Below are 21,116 nucleotides of genomic sequence, written 5' to 3' on the forward strand. Positions count from 1 at the left end.
TGAAAAATTACAAGAATTTTGTTAACTTATCGCATATATAGAGCGAAATAAGTTACAGAACGCGGCAGAAAGTAATGTAGGTACATGGACCTTTAGCAGGAGACAAAAAAAATTGTAGAGCATATTGTCTCTGTCTTTGAGACCGACAAAACGTCATAAAGGTTGAGTGACAGAGATAGCGCTGTAGAAAGCCGAAATGTCATTCTAATGGCCGATGCACATTACCTACTTTCTGCCGCGTACCTGTACTGTACCTACACATAAGGTTCAAAAATCAAAATATTATAGTTATTAAGAGTTCTTTGCATTTGGCGTGTGCGACGCGATTTGTACAATCAGCTGAAAAGTAACTGTCGGAACGTCATAATGGAAACTGGTTCGTAACGCTCGAAACTTAAGAACAAGAGATCTCTCTCCCTCATTTATAATAACCTGCTCTCTAGTCCCTCATCTATTATTACGTCGAATATCCACGCGTCTTATGTAACACGACAAATTATCAGCCCGTATGTTAACGTCCATTGTGTTGTGCACGCTAATCTACATAAGTATAGGTATTAATTCGTCTTACAAAACTGTTATATAGGCTTAGCACCAGTGTGCGGATCTCGAGAACGGTGGTAGATTTCGAGTATCAAAACGCGATGTCGTCAAAGTAAAAATCTTTCTTGTATTTAGGATTAAGATCGTCTTTATATCAACAATCATTGGTCTCAAGTGGAAGCGTCGTGAAATGAAAATCAGGAACTGAAAATGCATGCTCTAAAATCGCGGTCATTTTGACTGCGATTCGTGTATGAACTGTACTCGAAAAACGTGTCCCTCTAAAAAAATCTGTTCGCGGTATTTTCGTAGTCTAGTTCGCGAGCTTTCGGTATTAAGTATTTTGTGACATTCGTGGACTGTTGTGGTGAGCGTTTACTTTGAGGTTATTCCTTCGAAATCTATTGACGTTGTCGAAACGTATGCATACTTATACTAATGTATTTTGTTAAAAAACGAAGGAGGTAGTGTTGCGACATGGTTCAATTGTTGTAAAACGGGTAATTCAAATTCTCTAGTTTCTATAGGTTGGTACTATTTTTTGAACACACAATGCTGTGCCTCGCATTCAATGCTAACTTAGTTACGTCAGTAAGTGAAGTAAGTATTAACACAGGATTTCAATGCTGTCTAGGCGTCAATCCAACAGCCCTCGTTCTGAATTTTGAGTTTAGAGTTTTGCATTATAATATTCACAGCAATAAAAATAGGCGAAATGTGTACCATCTGGTCTGTCAAGCAGTTTTGACGGCGACAACGGTTGGTAAAGAAACTATCTACCTACTGTAGACTTTTTTAAATTCAGATACAAATTATACCTTGACTGCGATCGCACCAGCTGGTAAGATAAGTTCAATCTAACTTGTGAGGGGTATGGCAGTTTTTATTAAACCCTTATCGGTTTCTACACGGCATCGAACCGGAACGTTAAATTGCTTGGCGGTAGGATGGAAGCCGTGCCGCCAAACGATTTAGCGTTCCGGTACGATGCCGTGTTTTCTACTCGGGGGTATGGGTTTATTAAAACAGCTATATACCTCTTCCAGGTTAGCCCGCTTTCATCTTAGACTGTATCGTCACTTACCACCAGGTGAGATTGCAGTCAAGGGCTGACTTGTATCTGAATTTTAAAATAAATTGCCACGGCCGTAGCCTTCCACCAGACAAACTCGACAATATTTTTGAAGTAGCTAGGTAATTCCAAGCTACATACTATATATATAGCTCGAACGCAGTTTTTAACTCCATAGGTATTATACACTCACACGTTGCCAAATTGCTATTAATATTATCTCGATAAGATCATAATAATTATTATTGTTTTAATTCCTCCGACGATTGAGAAATACCAAACTCCAATCGTAATACTAAAAGGAATTGTAAAAACTTCCAACAATACGTATTTCTAGAAGCCTTCCGAATGTATTAATTTGTTTCGCAATGACTATGTGGAAACAACTCGGGCGATATAGTTCAAAACGAACGATAAAGTAATAAAGTATCACTACTAATAGATACAGATTTTTTATTAACTGATAAAATCGGCCGTACTTAGAGGTGTATTTTTACTAGAGGAGTCAACTTCATACTTTTAAAAAGCGCATCATACATAATATAAGCATTTCCAGTTAGTAAGCTAATATTTATATAGTACTTTGACTTTACTCAGACTTTAGGTACTTGTAGCTAAAACAAGAGAGAGAAAATTAAGTATGAGCAAAGACAAAGTACGCTCACATTTCAGTCTAAAAAGTAAACTAAACCCCTTTAATTTTTTATTTCATTTTTAAATTTATATTTTGCATATTTGCACTCATCTTTTGGTGTACAATAAATCATATTTCATTCATTCATTCATTCATTCATAGTTCTCTTTTACAATAATTGTTGTATATTGACATAATATGTATACATTGCGTCCTTGGGTTGCATACTATTAAATAAATGCATTTAGTATGTAATGCATAGTATTACATACTAAATAAATAAAAATAATTTTTATTCAATTAAACTTTTACATGTACTTTTGAATCGTCAAAAAGTATAAAGATAGCTATACATATTATTGACAGACAGAGTAAAACCGAGTCTAACGCTAATTTACTGATTTATAAGAACACAACAAATTCTTACATACGAGTACGTATTATCTTTTATAAATATATGATGGCCTACAATTTTTTATTTAATATAAATTGTTTAGGCTGGTTGAGATTTAAGCAAATTTGCTGAACATTGCACCCTCTGATAATAATAAGTATGATATCTCCCTGGCCACCCGGTTTCATAAAAGTTGATTTATAAAAACAGATCTGTGATGTAATAATGTATGTAGAGGAGTCAACGATCACTCACAATGGCATAGCCCAGAGTGACTTGGAGAAAACATTGATTAATTACCATAATAATTTATTTGATACTCCAAAACTCGATGTTGGGAGGGGCCCGTTCTATGGGCTAGTTTAAGTTCCTTTTGAACTAAAAATGTACGCCGCTCCGAAACTATGAGTTAACGCAGACAACCGATTTAGATTTGAGGCATCGAGGTAAAAATTAAATCAAATCAAAAAAATCAAAGGCCAGATTTTATGTTGTCTCAAATAAGAGGTTTGTATTAGCGTGTATGCATTGAACTTTACTTATACAGAATATGGTGGATCCTTCAAAAATCCTTCTATAAGAAATCCTAATTAATGATCCTTTAATTCTGTAAGAAAGTTGCTGGTCATACTTACATTGATATTAGTTAAAGGAGCACTTTAATGTAGTTAGGCATTTGTAAAAAATATAAATTAAAATTAAAAATATAAAAAAATAAAAATTTACACACAGCCTAAAGAAATGGTTTATTATGAAATAATATGTGACTCTAATGTGTTTAAGCAGTGATAAATTAATATTGTGTAATTTTTGATTAGTAAAAATAAGGAAGTAAATGCTATGTCAGTTAATTCTGTTTTCACCGAATTTCGTCAGAATGACTAATCTAAATATATAAAAGGAAAAGGTGACTGATTGACTGACTGACTGACTGACCGATTGACTGGCTTACTGACTTACTGACTAACTGACTGATCTATCAACGCACAGCTCAAACTACTAAACGGATCGGGCTGAAATTTGGCAAGCAGACAGCTATTATGAGGTAGGTATCCGCTAAGAAAGGATTTTTAAAAATTCAAACCCTAAGGGGGGAAATAGGGGTTTGAAATTTGTGTAGTCCACGCGGATGAAGTCGCGAGCATAAGCTAGTTATGAAATAATATGTGACTGTAATGTGTTTAAGCAGTGATGAAATAAATGAAGGAAGTAAATGCTATGCCATTGTGTTCTGTATTTACCGAATTTCGTCAGAACGAGTAATTGTAATAGTAAAGTGTTCAATTGTCGCCGAATTTTGTCGATTATTATTATCGGTTGTCTGCGTTAGGCGTGTTTTGAATGATAGTGACTTGGAACTTGGAAGTTATTAAATATTTCCTACACGATGAAAACAGTACATTGTTCGTTTTGAGTATGATGCATCGAGGTGATTTGGCTGTTCCAAACAAAAGAATAAGTTTTGAGGAAAAGGAATGGTTGAACGTATCGTTGCTTATTGTTGTATCGGGTATTAGCATAATATGTATTTTTGTTACAGTCTTTCTTTACTTCATGAGAGGGTTATTTATTTATAAGTGATGTAAGTTTGCAGATCATTGATTTCCTAATAATTGTTTAACTACTTATTGATAAAGTAGTGACCCACCCCGGCTTAGCACGGATGCTAACTGTTTTCGTCAACTAAGCTATGAGCTGGTTTAGTCAGCTTTTACTCGTAGTTTTAGACCTTATCTTTTTCTAACAGCCGATTATTATTTTTTAGACCTTATCATATTATTTCTAACAGCCGATTATTTTTTTGTTCAGGTCTGCTGTCCGCCTTGAACCATTTGGACCAAGCCCGCAAGAACTCCGTGCAAACGACCGTGGATTACTCCAGATACGTCAAAAGGTAAAGATTTAGTGTCAGAGATAATCTCCTTTAATAGTATTAAAAAATCGGCCAAGTGCCTGGCGGGCCACGCGCAGTGTAGGGTTCCGTAGTCATAACTTAGCCATGATAGTTTTCCTTTAAAATTATATATACTACTACTGTGAATTTATTCACGTTCCTATATACTACCATTTGGCTGATAAAGGGGAGGGGGCACACTTGACTCTAATAAAAATTAGCACTTTAAAACATTAGGTAGGTATATTTTACAAATGGATCTAGAAATCGAAAAATGATGTAGATGGGGTAGACGAGAAAAAATTATCCCTACTTTACATGTAGGGGAGCTACCATAAAAAAAAAACACAATTTTATTTCACCACTTTGTCGCCGTGATTAATATTTATACCAAATTACAGATTTCTAGCACTAATAGTCTCTGAGATTAACCGAGGACGGACGGACGGACGGACAGACACACGGACATGGCGAAACTATAAGGGTTCCTTGTTTACTACGGAACCCTAAAATGCTTTTAGAACATTTACATAATCCTACTATTATTATTACAGTTTCTATAGAATAATTAAATTGAATAGATCAGGCACGCCTACTTACGAGTGCGTCTAAAGTGCTTAGGTATTATTTTTAACGGATTGCTTTCTATTTCTAGTGTTCCGTACTTGCAACGAGGTTCTCATTTTATACTTCATCATCATCATCATCATCACCACCATCATTTGCAGTCCTTTTGCGTATAAATATTTATCATTTTCATCTCATTTTTCTTAATTTCGGATCTTTTCTGATGATTTCAGGTACAGCTCAACTCTAGAATGTGGTTCCTCATATTGCAAAGACCTGGGCTACCGGGAGCACTTCCATTGCATGGACTGCACTGCAAGGGTCTTCTGCAAGAAAGAAGAAATGATCAGACACTTTAAGGTAATACTCTTTTAATTTTGTTCTCTGTAAATGTACAGTCAGACAAGGCTATCTTGACGCGTGGCGGAAATCAGAACTGACGTTGCGGTCAAGTGTCCCCTTTGTTCTTGTCAGCGCCCCCCTGTCAATGTCATTCAAGTGCCAAGAGAGCCTTGTCGCACTGCAGCAGCCTAGTAGTAAAGACGTTGGCCTCCTATTCGGGGGTCCGGGGTTCGCTCCCTGGTTCGCACTTTGAACTTTTCGGAGCTATGAGCGTTTTAAGCAAATTAAATATCATTTGCTTTAAAGGTGAAGGAAAATATTGTAAGGAAAGCTGAATTCCTGAGAGTTCTCCATAATGTTCTCAGAGGTAGGCTAAGAGAATTAGGTAGTAGAATTTTCACATTAAGTGACATAAAGTTTACATAAAGTTCATAAAGTTAATCTGTTAGTGCCAAGACTACTAGCTGGATTTTTGTATTAGACAGCCAGGCTGATCCTTTGCGAAATAAATGACCCTTCTGTCATCAGATGAGGCTTTTACCTATGGCCGTTATAGACTTTGAAACCATCTAATCGATGTGCCACAAACCGGTTTCATTGGAAAGGCAATAATGCGAAGATGATTTTAGGGGTTTTTAGCGTCGTAGCACACGCTGGGTATTATTATACAATAACTAGCTGATGCCCGTGACTTCGTTCGCGTGGAATTAGGTTTTTTAGGTTTATCCCGTGGGAACTCATTGATTTTCCGGGATAAAAAGTAGCCTATGGCCCTCTTAAACTATAGCCATTCAAAAAATCACGTCGATCCGTTGCTCTGTTGCGACGGGAATGAAGGACAAACCAACAGACCAACAAACAAACACACTTTCGCATTTATAATAGGGGCATAAGGGTACTGATAGTTAATCTCCATCATTTCACATTTCAGTGGCACAAGAAACGCGACGAATCCTTAGCGCACGGTTTCATGCGATACTCCCCGCTGGACGACTGTTCAGAGCGCTTTACTGACTGTCCCCACAACCGGAGTCAAACCCACTACCATTGCATTCAAGATGGCTGTGATAAGGTAAATAAAATCCTGTTAAAACGTTACAGTGGTCGCAGAACAAGAACAGTAGCCGGCAAGAAATATTGTATATCGACCTTTAGAATGAGATTTGGGCTTTGTACTTTGTAGAGAGACAAAAGATGAATGATGAGCAAGAAAAGATGACTGACTGACTGAACTATTAACGCACAGCTCAAACTACTGGATGGATCGGCCTGAAATTTGGCATGCAGATAGCTATTATGACGTAGACATCCGTTAAGAAAGGATTTTTGAAAATTCAACCCCTAAGGGGGTAAAATAGGGGTTTGTTTGTGTGGTTCACGCGGACGAAGTCGCGAGCATAAGCTAGTTACTTATAATAATTTCAATTATTTGCCAAATTTTTAGGTATACATATCCACATCAGACGTCCAAATGCACGCAAACTACCATCGCAAGGATTCAGCGATTCTTCAGGAAGGCTTCCAAAGGTTTAGAGCGACTGAGAACTGCTCAGCGCCACACTGCATCTTCGCTGGCCAAAGAACCACCCACTTCCATTGTAGAAGACTTGGCTGTACATATACGTTTAAGAACAAAGCTGATATGGGTAAGTTGAAATGTTTTTCTTTATACACTAGTGCTTGAAGACCAAAGTCTTCGAACAGTGCGTGTTGCCAGTGATGACATATGGATCCGAGACATGGTCGCTAACTATGGGCCTCATAAGAAAGCTCAGAGTCACTCAGCGGGCGATGGAGAGAGCTATGCTTGGAGTTTCTCTACGTGATCAAATCAGAAATGAGGAGATCCGTAGCAGAACTAGAGTAACCGACATAGCTCAACGGGTTGCGAAGCTGAAGTGGCAATGGGCAGGGCACATAGTTCGTACAACCGATAGACGTTGGGGTCCCAAGGTGCTAGAATGGCGACCTCGCACCGGAAGACGCAGCGTTGGAAGACCCCACACTAGGTGGACGGACGACATCAGAGGAGTCGCAGGGAGCCGCTGGATCCAGGCGGCGCAAGACCGTGGCGTGTGGAAGTCCCTACAAGAGACCTATGTCCAGCAGTGGACGTCTATTGGTTGATGATGATGATGATGATGATGACTAGTGCTTGGCTGCAATCAGACCTTCTGGTAAGTGATAATGCAGCCTAAGAGGAGCGCGCTTGCCTAGAAGATGCCTATTCGCTCTTGACTTGAAAGTAAAATATTAAAAGTGGAGGAGAAAACTGAAGGCATAGCGTTCCATATCCTCGCGATTCAAAATAGAAACGAGGAGGCAATTAACTTCGTACGTGTCCGTGGAATATCGACTACGTACAGCGACAGCGACAGCTTCTTGATGAAAATGCTAGAGCATTTTCATCAAGAAGCTTCTAAGCTTATATCTAAATATATATAAATAAATATTTTATTTGCAAAATTGTGGGCATAACAAGTTAACAATAACACAACAGTCCCTTACACAATCGACTGTCACCGACAGTGTGCAAATATTTAGGTTGGAATTAAGCCGTTAATTAGAAAAATAATATTTGAAAAACAGTTGGAACAGATCTATTACCGAATTCGTATAAAAATGAAATTAATTAAGAAAAATTAAGATTGAGTTAAAACGAGACATATTTATGTGAGAGGTATAGCATCTGTCTCGTTTTAACTAAACTTAAGTAACGACTAAGCGACTCTGAGTACGGCTGTAAGACTATTCTCAATTGTATAACAATCAGCTGACTGAGGATGACGATGCATAAGAATTCTAATAAGATCTGGTATACAAGTGTATTCACTTGGGAGTAAGCAATTTAAGCAATTGATCATTTAAATTTTATGATTTCGAAGAACTCAGGAAAATTGCACGAGCAAAATAACAGGAATGTAGTTAATTGAAATACTCTGAATGACGTATTTACGTAGTAAGTTCGAAATAATCTGACGAATAAAGTTCATTTTAATTTATTTTAAACATCCGATTGACTTGCTTTCAATACATAATATTGAACCCTCATTTATGAACCCAAATGAAGAATTTTAAACTAATCTTGTTTCATGTTATTCCTTTTCTTTTTCGTTATAATCCTCTTCCTATCTTTCTTCTTTAAAACGCTTTTCTTTTCAGAAAAACACAAAACCTACCACATCAAGGATGAAGCCCTCTCCAAAGACGGTTTCAAGAAGTACATGAAGAACGAGGCCTGCCCTTACCGCGACTGCCGCTTCAGTCGCACCTGCAACCACATCCACTGCATCAGACCTCATTGCAACTACGTGTTGCATTCCAGCAGTCAGATCTTCACTCACAAGAGAAAGCATGAGAGGAAGGAACAGGAGATGAGTTTTGGGTAAAATTTCTTTTATATCTTCTTTTTTGTTATCTAAATATATAAAAAGAAAATGTGAGTGACTGATCTATCAACGCACAGCTCAAACTACTGTACGGATCAAGCTGAAATTTGGCATGCAGATAGCTATCGAGACGTAGGCAACCGCTAAGAAAGGATTTTTGAAAATTCAACCCCTAAGGGAGTGAAATAGGGGTTTTAAATTTGTGTAGTCCACGCGGACGAAGTCACGTGGATAAGCTAGTTAGAAATAAGAATGTAATTTAATTTAGCTCTTTTCTTTCGGTTAAAAATAAGAGTTTGGGCATAGATTAATTATTGGTCTCGCTCCGCTCTATGTGTTTTAATGATTTTTAACGACTCAGGGCCGATTTCACCAACATAAAATAAGTCCTGTTTGAACGTAAATTTCATATTTTACCAGTATTTTCCATATAAAACTGTCAGAACGCCCAATTTATTCCTCGAATATACGTCATTCGTCATTTAGATCGAATCAATCAGTAAGGATTTAGCCTTATCTAAAAATCATGCCCACATTTGGATTCTGCTTCTACTAATTTATATGTCTATCCACAGATTACCACCATCAGTAATCCAAAGTGCACTGATGCAGCAGGGCGCAGACCTCAGCATGTACTCTCCCGGCAGCACCATGCATGGGGACGACGATATGTCCAGCTCTATGATGGATGATTATTCTCAACCATTTGTATGTATAAAGATTTTTGTTTTAATTGTTAGTCATCCATCATCACCATCATCTCAACCTGCCAGCCCATTTTTGGTCTCCTCTCTAAATGAGAAGGGCTTAAGATATTCCATTACGCTGGCCAAACGGATAAGCAGACTTCGCACACGACCATATTGTTTGTTTTTGCCAAAATTTTAGTGCTGGGGCAGACGTGTTCTTGAGTGGAGACCGCGTATCGACAAGCGCAGTGTGGGACGACCTCCAACCCGCTGGACTGACGACCTTAAGGAGGTAGCGGGAAGTGGGTGGATGAGGAAGGCAGAGGATCGTGTGTGGTGGCGCTCTCTTGGGAAGGCCTTTGTCCAGCAGTGGACGCAAACAGGCGGATTGATTGAATATGTTATGATGGCTAATGGCACAGTCATTCAAATTACAAAAATAATCTGTGAAAGCACAGATTATTTTTGTAATTTGAATGACTGTGCCTAATCGTAAACTAGGTTGTAAACGGCTTGTAACTGGCTTATAAAAATCCCAGCATTTAAAAATAAAAGCGGTCAGAAACATCAACCACATAATCGCGTATATAAATTCTTAAAAATGTAGCCCATTTGTCATAGCTACTCCTTCAATGCTCCTGGACATAAAACATTTTCCAAATTTCAGAACCAGTCCCTAATAGACGAGGTATCACGCAAGTACATAGAAACCTTCAATGGTGGTAAGGACCCTGAAGACAAGTGCAACAAATGCAGCGCTTGCAACAAGCACTACCACTGCTTGGCTGAGGGGTGCAAGTTAGCTCATAGGTAAGTTATTAATACTATCGCTTCCTAATTTAATATCATAAGTAATTACTAAACTGATGATAAATTCTTTGAAATCATGCATCATCATAGGCATATGTTTACTAGGATTTTGAAAACCGTTGAGTGTTAAGAATTTTTCAAATAAAACTTCTTCAGGTACTACTTGAGTGTAACTAAGATCTTTCTTCCGACGGAAATAACCGTCGGAAGGAACTATCTATGGTTGAAGTTTACCATAGATTAAATGCTCTATTTTTTCTTACCAATTATTCATCATGATATGATATGAAATCTTTTAGCTGGCTCATTTTCAAAATGAGATGCTGCGCGCGTTTAGTATCACTTCGACTACGCGTAAACGTTACATACAATTATTTTTATTTTATCACTGATCTAAGACGACATTTCTACCTTTGATGCCAAATATAAAACTTTTTGCAAACCTGTAGGGCGATTGTCTAAAACCTGCATCAATCATTATTACAATCTCAATTGTTCTGATTGGCTGAATTTGTGCGATTCTTGTTGCAACAATGCATTGTAGCCAATAGTGAGCGAGCGTTAACCAATCAGAGATGATTGCGATCGTGACAGTGTAGCTGTCATTCTCCCGCAATCGCGCAGCAGGATAGCAAATACAAAAAGTTAACAAAATGTACTTTATTACAGTTGCCACAACACGATGGTGAAGCATGTGATGGAGCACGAACAACAGAACCAAGTGACTGAGGCATACTTCATCACGTACGCGAGGAACAATCCCTGCAGTAACTCCGCCTGCCAGCACATCAGGGATATTACCCATTACCATTGTACTTGGGTGAGTAATAACGCACCAAATTGAGAACCTCCCCCTTTTTAGATGGTTTAAAAGGGCTAATACCGTAGACTCTTTCTATAAATCTTTATAAAGTTAACGACCTCTTTGCGTCTCTAATGATGAGATTCGTGACCCTTTTCCGATAATCATAGAACAGTAATTCTTTGTGCGATGAGCTCCTAGATCCTTTCATAAAATTCACAAAGTATAAGTAAGTAGGTACATGTTTGTATTTCCATTTCCAGGAAAATTGTGGAGCAGTAATACTATGCTCAGAAGAGCATCCATTTAGACGTCTGGAACACCACCGTCAGCACGCTATTTTGAGCCCAATGTCTCCAAACTTAGCGGCCAGATTTGCCCCAAACTTTACTCCTCAATTATCGGCACAACTACACCCAAACATGGCAGCGCAACTCGGTCAAGTACCAACATTGCCAAATCTTCCAACAAATTTGGCACACTTGGCCCAAATGGCCCCAAGTCTATCTTCTCAGTTGGCTCCAAACTTGCAAGCTCAGCTAAGCCTTGGTCCGAACCCTGGTATAGTGCCACAGCATGTAAATCCGTCCAGTTCCTTGGATGAAATGTTTAGCAGGAAGAGGGGAAGACCTCCTAAGAACCGAGTTGTAGAAGTTTGGACTGATAATGTAAGTTTGCACTTTGATAATATTGTGATTATGTAGTTCTTGAGCAACGACCTCTTTTGTAATACCACGTACTAGACGGGTATTTCAGAACAAACATTTTTGCTGGCTACAACTTGTTTTTTCTTACAACTTAATATTCAGTTTCATATTAATTTTGACAACTTCATAGAACATGACTTTTGTTTTAAATAGCTTTTCTATAATTAGTTCAATTTTTTTGGACCTAGGGATAATATAATAATTTTACTAAAATGGAATAATGAATTAAGTCATCATGATTTTTCCATTTTAGATTATTTATTTTGATTGCCGTCCAAATCTTCATTCCTTACCATTCTTTTAATTTCAATAATATTTATATATATTTTTTTAAGAAAAACTATTTATTTCAATACAAAAAAAAATACATTTTTGTTTCAGATAACACCACAAGCCATATTCACTTCATTCAAACTTCCAAAAAGCAATCAACTACCTCCAATCATACAATCACCAGTAATAACAACTGTAGAGGAATTTCCTGTAAGTGCTTACTACCTACTTCAAAAAAATATTTTTATTTTGACTTTACATCTTACGAATCTCTTTAACTTAGTATACCTTTATTTACAGCGTATCAGATTCCAACATTTCGAAGTTTTTACCGTTTCGGAAACATGCAGTCAATACTACTCGAACTGCCAATTACGATCAACGAGGATCCATCTCCATTGTTTCAATTGTAGCTTTGCAAGCGAGGCCCATATTACAATGGAAACACACATGAGAGAATCCCATGCAGTCAGTCCACTATTGGACGGTTTTGACTACTTTGCCTCTTTCGACCAATGTGGAGGAAAGAGTTGCTTCAAAAACCAGTTGAGATCACATTTCCATTGTGCGCAGGGAAATAATTGTCCAGCAATTTTGACCCAATATTCGGCATTGGCTACTCATAAGCATGGTAGAGGAACTCCGATTATAAAGAGTGAGGAGCCAGATAAATCTTATGATGAAGCCAAAGATTATTCAATAAAAGAAAGGGCTTCGGCTGATAGTATTGCGTCTATGAAAGACCAAATGGATTATGGTCCAACTAATTTCTCGATTAAAAACGAGTTTGATAGAGAACAAGACAATGTTTCGGGTAAGCGTTATTCTAAACTATAAATCGTATTAGATAACTGTAAATTTAATAATAGGCTACTTGACAATTTTTTTAAGTTGGTCTTAAATGGTTAATATTTGTCCTATTATATCAAAAAAATTAACACTATATTTTTTTGCGCCCTAAAAACCGTAAAACTTTAATTTAAAAAAATATTTTTCTTAGACAGGTGAAAACACTGTCGGCCATGTTTGGCCGATAGATTATCTGTGCTCTGACGTCATGCATTTGTAAACAACTGTATAACCACAGGGTTATACTGTTGTTTACAAATGCATGACGTCAGAGCACAGATAATCTATCGGCCAAACATGGCCGACAGTGTTTTCACCTGTCTAAGAAAAATATTTTTTAAATTAAAGTTTTACGGTTTTTAGGGCGCAAAAAAATATAGTGTTAATTTTTTTGATATAATAGGACAAATATTAACCATTTAAGACCAACTTAAAAAAATTGTCAAGTAGCCTATTAGGCACAGTTGGATGAAATATTTGAATAAATAGATACAGACCTACACAAACGTGAAATATCGATCCATTAAATCAATTATGTTTATGATTCTTATCACAAACCAGTATTCATATCTCATGGAGATGGAGACTGGTTTGTGTAACCCACTTTGCTTTTTATTGATAGTTGACTTTAATTAACCACCTGTCATGCAACTGGACCTAAGTCTACATCTTAATTTCAGTAGTAAAAGCGACGGGAACATTTTATCCATCGTCTCACCTCCGAAGCAATACATCTTCACCTTCACCGAGAAGCATCTACGACGCGTCACCATCAAAGGAGCTAAAAATGAGAGAATTTGAAAAGAAACCTTTTGAAGCTGCAAAAATGCCAGGACCAACAATACCACCATCATGTCACGATCAAGCTTGTCCCTTGAACAAAAATGCTGGTGGTATGAATCTTCACTACCATTGTCCTCATTGCAGTCAAGCCTATGTGGACCTGAAGCTTCTATTCAGCCATATGGTAAAGAAGCATAGCAATTCTATGGATCCTGGACCGATAGGATTGGCTGCTACAAAGGTGAGCAAAGTAAGTCTTATCTCAACTATGTAAGAATTACATGTTTAGCTTTGTAGAATGAGTTGGGTTTGATTTTGACAGTAGGTACATGGATTCCCTACTTATTAGATTTTAATGAATTGGTATCATTTAAGAAATTTAGCATGATGAGAATTCCAATATAGCGAAAACGCTATATCAAAATACGACAATAAATAAAAAATATTATTTCAACTCTTTTTTTTACCAAGCCTAACCTAAATAAAATTAAATGAAATAAATTAAATTATTTTATTAAATTTCCTATGTATTAATTTTATTCTAAATTCGCATCTATTTTTAGGAAACCCTTGAGAGAGAATATCCAGAAATATCAATATTACCTTCGACAGCTACATCATCAAATGTACAATCACCGTCGCCAAATCAAAGACCACCGAATCCAGCAGAACAAGCAAGTTTGAAACAATGTTTATCACTTAATTAACGTCTTCTTCTTTTGTTTCACTTATTTTTCTATTTTCTTCTAATCTATTTGAATCATAATTGCTTCTGAAAATATTTATTTTATTAATATCTGTATCAAATAGTTATTTTACTTACGAATAGTTTCCCTTTTTTCTTTCGAAGCGTCTACTACTTTAGACTTACTTTAGAATTATGTTTAAAATATCTTTGTCTTTTTAAAAACACTTGTTTCTTTTTGTATCATTATTCTTGTTTCTTTAGGTTTTACATTTTACATCTACTAACGTTAGCTTTAACTCTTCTAGGTACAAGCAGTACAAAGTCTCCTCTTGCAGCAATATTTGGCAGGGGGTCGCAAAGGCAGTCTTCAAGAGCAGCTGAAGATGCAACAGCAATACACCGCTTCTCTTGCAGGTCTTCCAGGACTTGCTCAAGTTGCGTTGTTTTCACAGGGGTAGGTTTCAGAAGATTTTTACTGTCTTTCTACTTTATAAGCTTGTTCTTCCTTATTTTTCCCCTTTTTTACTAAATAAATAAATAATTAGCATAAATTTTAATTTAGATTCCTCATGAAAAATTAATTTAACTTTTTTCACTAGTTTTTTCTTGTGTTCAACCATTAATTTTTACTGAGTTCAGTGATTTATTAATTGAAATAATTTCTGTTGGCAATTCATTATAACTCTTTTCAATATATTTTTTGTGATCAACTATATTGTTTAGTAAGTTCCGTTAGAATTACTTATAAATAATTTAAATGTTTTCTACTAAATGTTTACTAAATGGCTACATAGACAAATCTGACAGATAGACATTGTTTTATGGTAATTTTATAATTTTTTTTACAGTGCCAATGCCTTCCCACTGTACCCAACGATGATGTACCCTCCAGAGCTGTTACTAGAGCAAAGTCTTCTTCAAGGTCACGGTCTTCCTCCAGGCTTGGATAAAGAAGCCGAGCTTATTGCAAAGAGGTATGTAATTTTGTTTACCTTCTTAATTTACCTCAAATTAATGCTTATGATTACTTACCGTGCTTTCAAATAAGGAAACATTTTTTTTTTAACATTTGATAAAGTACAGTTACATTAATAACAAATGACAAAATATTTTATTAATTACAATTAAACATTTTTGTTTGAGTAAAAAGGGATGTTTTGGTATTGCATTAAGAAGTTACTTTGATGTTAGTAAATCGTTGAACAGAGCTTATATTTATAGACAAAGATCTGATAAAATGGGTTATGAATTAAGTGGTTAGTGTGGTTTAAGATCGTATCACCACCGTGATTTCATCCTTTATTAAGAAATAGATAAGTGTAATAAGTAGAATAATTCTGTGTTATAGCAGACGCACGCACACTCCAAGAGGCCCACACATGAGGGTTCTAAAAGATGAGCCCATCCCTGAAGGGTACCTTCGATTCCGGTTCAATGAGGACTGTGGTTATCAGCAATGTGGTTACAGGTATGTTTGAAACAAAATTAAAGTTACTATACACGAGGTCTCGAAATATTCGTTTCTTATTAATATTTTTTATAAGTCTCTCTTTTTGTTCTACTTTTGTTTGTGTTTGTATAAGAACTCCATCTCCTTTCCTTTTTCATTGAATAACAAATTACTTAATTTTTTCCCCTACATTTTTTATATTTAGTTTAATTCAAATAAATTATTTTAATGTTTGCATTTTCATTTTGCAGAGAACACCAAACTCATTTCCACTGCACAAGGAAAGACTGTGGCTACTCCTTCTGTGACAAAACAAGATTCGTACAGCATACAGCCAGACATGAACGGTAATAATTGTTGACTATTTTCTTTAAGATTGAAAACTTTACTCATTCAATACATTTTCTTTATATGAATGAAAACAAATCTTATCGATATCTTCTATGCTTATGTTAAATGTTACGTTGAATTCTTCAAGTCTGTATATTGAAAATTTTAAAGATTTGTTTTTCTTTAACAGGTTAGATACGTTGATGGGTGGTGATTTCCAACAGTACCGAGCGAATGTGTACTGCCAAAGACCTGAGTGTCCACACGCTTCGACTTTCGGTAAATATCACATGATTATCTACTATTTTTACAGTGATATCTTTCATATATTTTAGCAATAAATTCTTTAAATTTTAAATTTAATTTTTCCTCCTTTTTCCTTTTCCTGTGCTATTTGCTTTTTCTCATATATTTCTGTAAATATAACTATGTCTTTTCTGTTCTCCTTTTTTGCAATATTTTATTTTTCTTTTACATTTTTACCTTTCTATTTATTAGTACATGCCTAATTAACTTTTTCTAATATTATATATCTGTGAAGATAAAATTTCTTCTTTCTTTTTCCTTGCTTTCTTTCATTCGTCTGTTTTATTTTTACGTAACACCATCTTCTTAAATTATACATTTTTCTTTGCGTTCTTATGTTCACACTGAAAACTTGTTCACTACCTATATTTTTGAAGTTAAAAACAGTTATTTTTTACTATTCCGTGAATTTTGTTGTAGGTACAGGTCAAAACAAGGCCTCCCACTTCCACTGCCTCAAATGCGAGTTCGTGTGCACTGACACTAACAAAGTGGTGGCGCATCGTCGCCAACATCAGAAGCTGGACTCCATACAAGCCGCCGGCTTCGAGAAATTTCAACCTAGCAAAGGTAAGAATGAATCAACATCATCAGCCAAATGCCAATATCATGCATCCACTACTGGACGACCTCTTCCAAGTACTGTTCTTTTTCTCAGTTTTTTTACATACAAGCGACGAGAATCGGTGTATTTTTTATTCATTGACATGTTACAATATAAGCATTATTATTTTACTGTGATCTCATATACTTAGCAAGTGACTGCGCAGTCTATGAAAGACGCGTGAAAGGATAAATTCATTAAATTCATATTACCTAGTACCACTTATCAGTTTCTACATGGCACTATGTGTACTTATAACTGAACTTAAATCCCTTGGAGGTACGTCTAGTACTACTACTACTACTACTACTACTAGTACTACTAGTAGAACTATCACTACTAACTAACGGCTGTAGCAGCTGTAACCTCCTAACAATTGGATGTGATATTATTATTAATGGCCGTCATTTTGGACATTTTTGTTTGTTAATGCAACTTTAACAATAATCCTTTATTCTTGTTCACAGGTTGCGGCTATGAGCCTCAATGCATCCACAGCAAGAAGCAAACCCACTACCATTGTCTACAATGTGGTTTTGCTGTGCTCGGTCTCTCTCAGATGACGTCCCACAAGTACAAACACCAGGAAGCGAACCTTGGACCCTCCACAAGTGCGACCAACTGACCTATTATATACCAGTTCAAATTGTGTCTTTGGGTTTTTTCATATACCTAAGTGACTTTATAGTGCAAAACATTTGAATAGAACACTAGACCATCAATAAATGTACTATCAAATTGATTTTGTCTTAACTGGATGTTTTCAAACAAACTCTTGTGAATATTTGCTTAGATTTCTATAAAATATTAAACTACATCAAAAGCTTTATGATACTACTATACTAATGTTAACTATATTTAACAAAATCGGACTACTATACCAATGTTAAATATGTGGAACAAAATTGGATCTAATAGAGTACCCTGCACCACTCCACGCAATAAAATTGTAAATGTAGTAGTATGCTCGAAGAAAATTCCCTCAAAAATTGTGCCTTAGACGCAAAATAGTTTCTGATATTAAATTTTAAGGTGTTTGGTGAATTATGTGCCAAATTTTATGAAATTAACAATTTGTACTTTGTTGATAATGATAATAATATGACGAATTATACTCAACACATGTATATAATATATTATACGTAATTCATTTCTCAAATAACTTTTGCAATGCATTTTTACAACATGACACTTTCTCGAAGCGAAGTGATTTTAGAAATGATTCTAATAATATAAGTGCATGTCATAAGTGTGTATCCTAAATCCTGACCAATGTAGATGATAGTTAATATAAAAGTATTTATATTTATTACTTCCCCGTGAAAAAGACATTTTTACGAATAGTATTATTAATTTAGGTTTCGTAAAATTATAGAAGGCGATAACAATTGGGTTAAGAACACCATTTTGTGCCTCCCAGGTGAATTCATGACAATACAATCTGACTTTGAAATAGTTTTCAATTAAAAAAATTACTTATGATATACCTAATACAATTAAATTTCCAATAAATAAATAACATATTAAGGTCCAGCACTGGACTCAAACAGGCGATAATGATGATGATGAAAGTTTCGGTAAGACAAAAATATTGTTATAAAATAACGCACTATATCAGAAGTATTTATAAAATCCTTAGATATATTTTTGAATATTATTGAAAACTATTTCAAACAACAATTAGTTTTTACACACAAATTTATATATAAAAAAAACTTATAAACGTATTTAAAGAAAGGAGAAAAACCGTCAATTTTATAAAATGTAAATAAGATTAGCTATATATTAAAAAAAGATATGTTAATAAAAATCTTATTGTTATACGAATATTGGTATAAAGATTAATGTATAAAAAATACAATAAATTTTAATTGGACTCTGTACAGAAAACAAGTGCTAACATTATGTGATCCATGAGGTAGCCATAAAATGCCATATTATTTCAATTTAATTGTTTAAATTAAAATAAAGTTCTGCACTATCAGATCAGTATTAGTTACAGTTAATTTTATAACCTTTGCATTCCTGTTTTATTCCCGGCTACATGTATAGTCCATTCCCGTATTAGTTTTAGAAATTTTGACGAACTGTTCCATACGTTCTGTTTCGACGAATACTATACTCTTTTCGACGAACTTGCACGTTACAGTTCTACAATTCCTAGCTTGTATCAGTATTTGTTTTAGTTGTAGACCTTTCCTATCGTTCCTACGACTCTATCTCATATCTCTAACAGTATGATTCAGTTTTTATTTCATTATTAGAAGTTACTTATTTTCTCGTGACTTTTCTTACTTTACGTTAGCAGTTCTTTCGTTAAATACGATAAAAAGGCCGTGCCATAAATATTTAGTCATCGTTTCAATTTATTTTGTATACTTTAATGTATTTTGTGTGTTCACTCAATGTAGAAAAATACATTTTTACTCTCGCAATTACATTATTTTAAAATATTTTGTAGTACTCTTACATTATTAAGTTAATCCTTTTTATGAACGATACCAATACTTTCATTTAAATCAATTCTTTTGTCTCATACTATTTCTTTGCAATAAAGTTAATAATATTTCCCACATTATTATTGGTTGTTATCTTTGTTATGTTATCTAATTTTACGTTCATGTTTTTTTTTTTCGATTCTTTTACGTTTTCGTCTTTCACAAACTTTAATTACTCGAGTATTTATGTATTTTAGTATTACGTAGTGTAAATTATTAGTGTTTAAATTAAATTCCTTTATTAAATGCAGTATTGTGCCCGTACGAGTATTACACATGGATTGTTTTAAAAAATGTATACACCTACCTGTCTTACATTACATACTTACATTGTAAGTGTTTTCGTACAAAATTTCACACATTTCGTAAGTAAGTAGTAACTTTGTATCTGAATGCGTACGAATTATTACCGTAGCAGTTTGTTGAGATTAAAATCGATTGGTATGACAAATAGTTTAGTGTTGTTTACCTCATGAGTTTTAGGAATTAAATGAGAATATATAAAGCTTCCGACTTTTCTTTCTTACCTATTCCTTTTCATTGTCTTATCTACTATGCATTAGTAGAATAGAATAGAATAGAATGTTTTTTTTATTCATGTAAACTTTTTAAAAGTGCTTATGAATAGTCAGGTTTAATTTACCACTGGTTCGGAATGCCGTTCCTACCGAGAAGAACCAGCAAGAAACTCGGCGGTTGCTCTTTTTAATTTTTCAATTTACAATGTTATTATACCGTACTATACAAGCCATTGCAGCCCCGTGCATTGCTGGAGCGAGTCAAATCCAAGCTTTTTTATCGTTTACATAGTCTGCGACTGTATAATATGCTTTTTTTAGGAGCATACTTTTAATACATTTTTTAAACTTGTGTAAAGGCAAGTCTAAAATTGCTTGTGGAATTTTATTATAAAATATTACACTCATTCCCACAAATGACTTTCGCACCTTCCAGAGGCGGAGCGCAGGAGTAGCTAGCTTATTTTTGTTTCTAGTTTGCCTATCATGGAGATCACTGATTTTTTTGTAACTGTGAATGTTTTGTCGTACAAAAATTATATTATTGTAAATATATTGGGAAGCTACTGTAAGAATACCTATTTCCTTAAATATCTCTCGTAGGGAATCGCGCGGTTTTAAATTATAAATTGCACGTATTGCCCTTTTTTGTAATACGAATATTTTCCCAATATCTGCCGCTTTACCCCACAGCAAGACTCCGTAAGACATAATACTGTGGAAATAGGCAAAATACACAATTTTTGCAGTTTCCACGTCAGTTACCTGTCGAATCTTTCTAACAGCATAAGCAGCAGAGCTGAGTTTACCAGCAAGTGTTGATATATGGGCGTTCCATTGAAGCTTTGCATCTAACGTGATTCCCAGGAACACGGTGGTCTCCTCCACTTTTAACATATCATTATTTATCATTAAGTTAATGTCCTTGGTCGCCTTTGTATTGGGCAGAGAAAATATAACACACTTGGTTTTCT

The 21,116-nt window shown here is 35.3% G+C and overlaps 1 protein-coding gene across 9 annotated transcripts in view; it reads left to right on the top strand.

Moving 5' to 3' along the window:
- LOC117993089 (zinc finger protein castor homolog 1-like) overlaps positions 1-20,130 on the top strand; it is a 181,319-nt gene extending 161,189 nt beyond the window's left edge. For 2 of the 9 annotated variants that reach the window (XM_069506460.1, XM_069506461.1), the window contains 20 exons: positions 4,453-4,537; positions 5,338-5,464; positions 6,378-6,518; positions 6,891-7,092; positions 8,609-8,831; positions 9,411-9,543; positions 10,192-10,334; positions 11,004-11,154; positions 11,400-11,804; positions 12,225-12,326; positions 12,417-12,930; positions 13,646-13,998; positions 14,312-14,422; positions 14,742-14,890; positions 15,285-15,410; positions 15,785-15,904; positions 16,138-16,233; positions 16,407-16,494; positions 16,939-17,092; positions 17,594-20,130. In XM_069506460.1, coding sequence (XP_069362561.1) covers positions 4,453-4,537; positions 5,338-5,464; positions 6,378-6,518; positions 6,891-7,092; positions 8,609-8,831; positions 9,411-9,543; positions 10,192-10,334; positions 11,004-11,154; positions 11,400-11,804; positions 12,225-12,326; positions 12,417-12,930; positions 13,646-13,998; positions 14,312-14,422; positions 14,742-14,890; positions 15,285-15,410; positions 15,785-15,904; positions 16,138-16,233; positions 16,407-16,494; positions 16,939-17,092; positions 17,594-17,751 — 3,581 coding nt within the window. In that variant the 3' untranslated portion in view covers positions 17,752-20,130. Of the gene's footprint in view, positions 1-4,452; positions 4,538-5,337; positions 5,465-6,377; positions 6,519-6,890; positions 7,093-8,608; positions 8,832-9,410; positions 9,544-10,191; positions 10,335-11,003; positions 11,155-11,399; positions 11,805-12,224; positions 12,327-12,416; positions 12,931-13,645; positions 13,999-14,311; positions 14,423-14,741; positions 14,891-15,284; positions 15,411-15,784; positions 15,905-16,137; positions 16,234-16,406; positions 16,496-16,938; positions 17,093-17,593 lie in introns of all 9 variants that reach the window. The other 7 variants (XM_069506463.1, XM_069506464.1, XM_069506467.1 and 4 more) reach the window with 7 other exon arrangements.
- Positions 20,131-21,116: the final 986 nt, after the last annotated feature.

This window comes from Maniola hyperantus, chromosome 23 (assembly GCF_902806685.2).
Source record: "Maniola hyperantus chromosome 23, iAphHyp1.2, whole genome shotgun sequence".
NCBI lineage: Eukaryota > Metazoa > Arthropoda > Insecta > Lepidoptera > Nymphalidae > Maniola > Maniola hyperantus.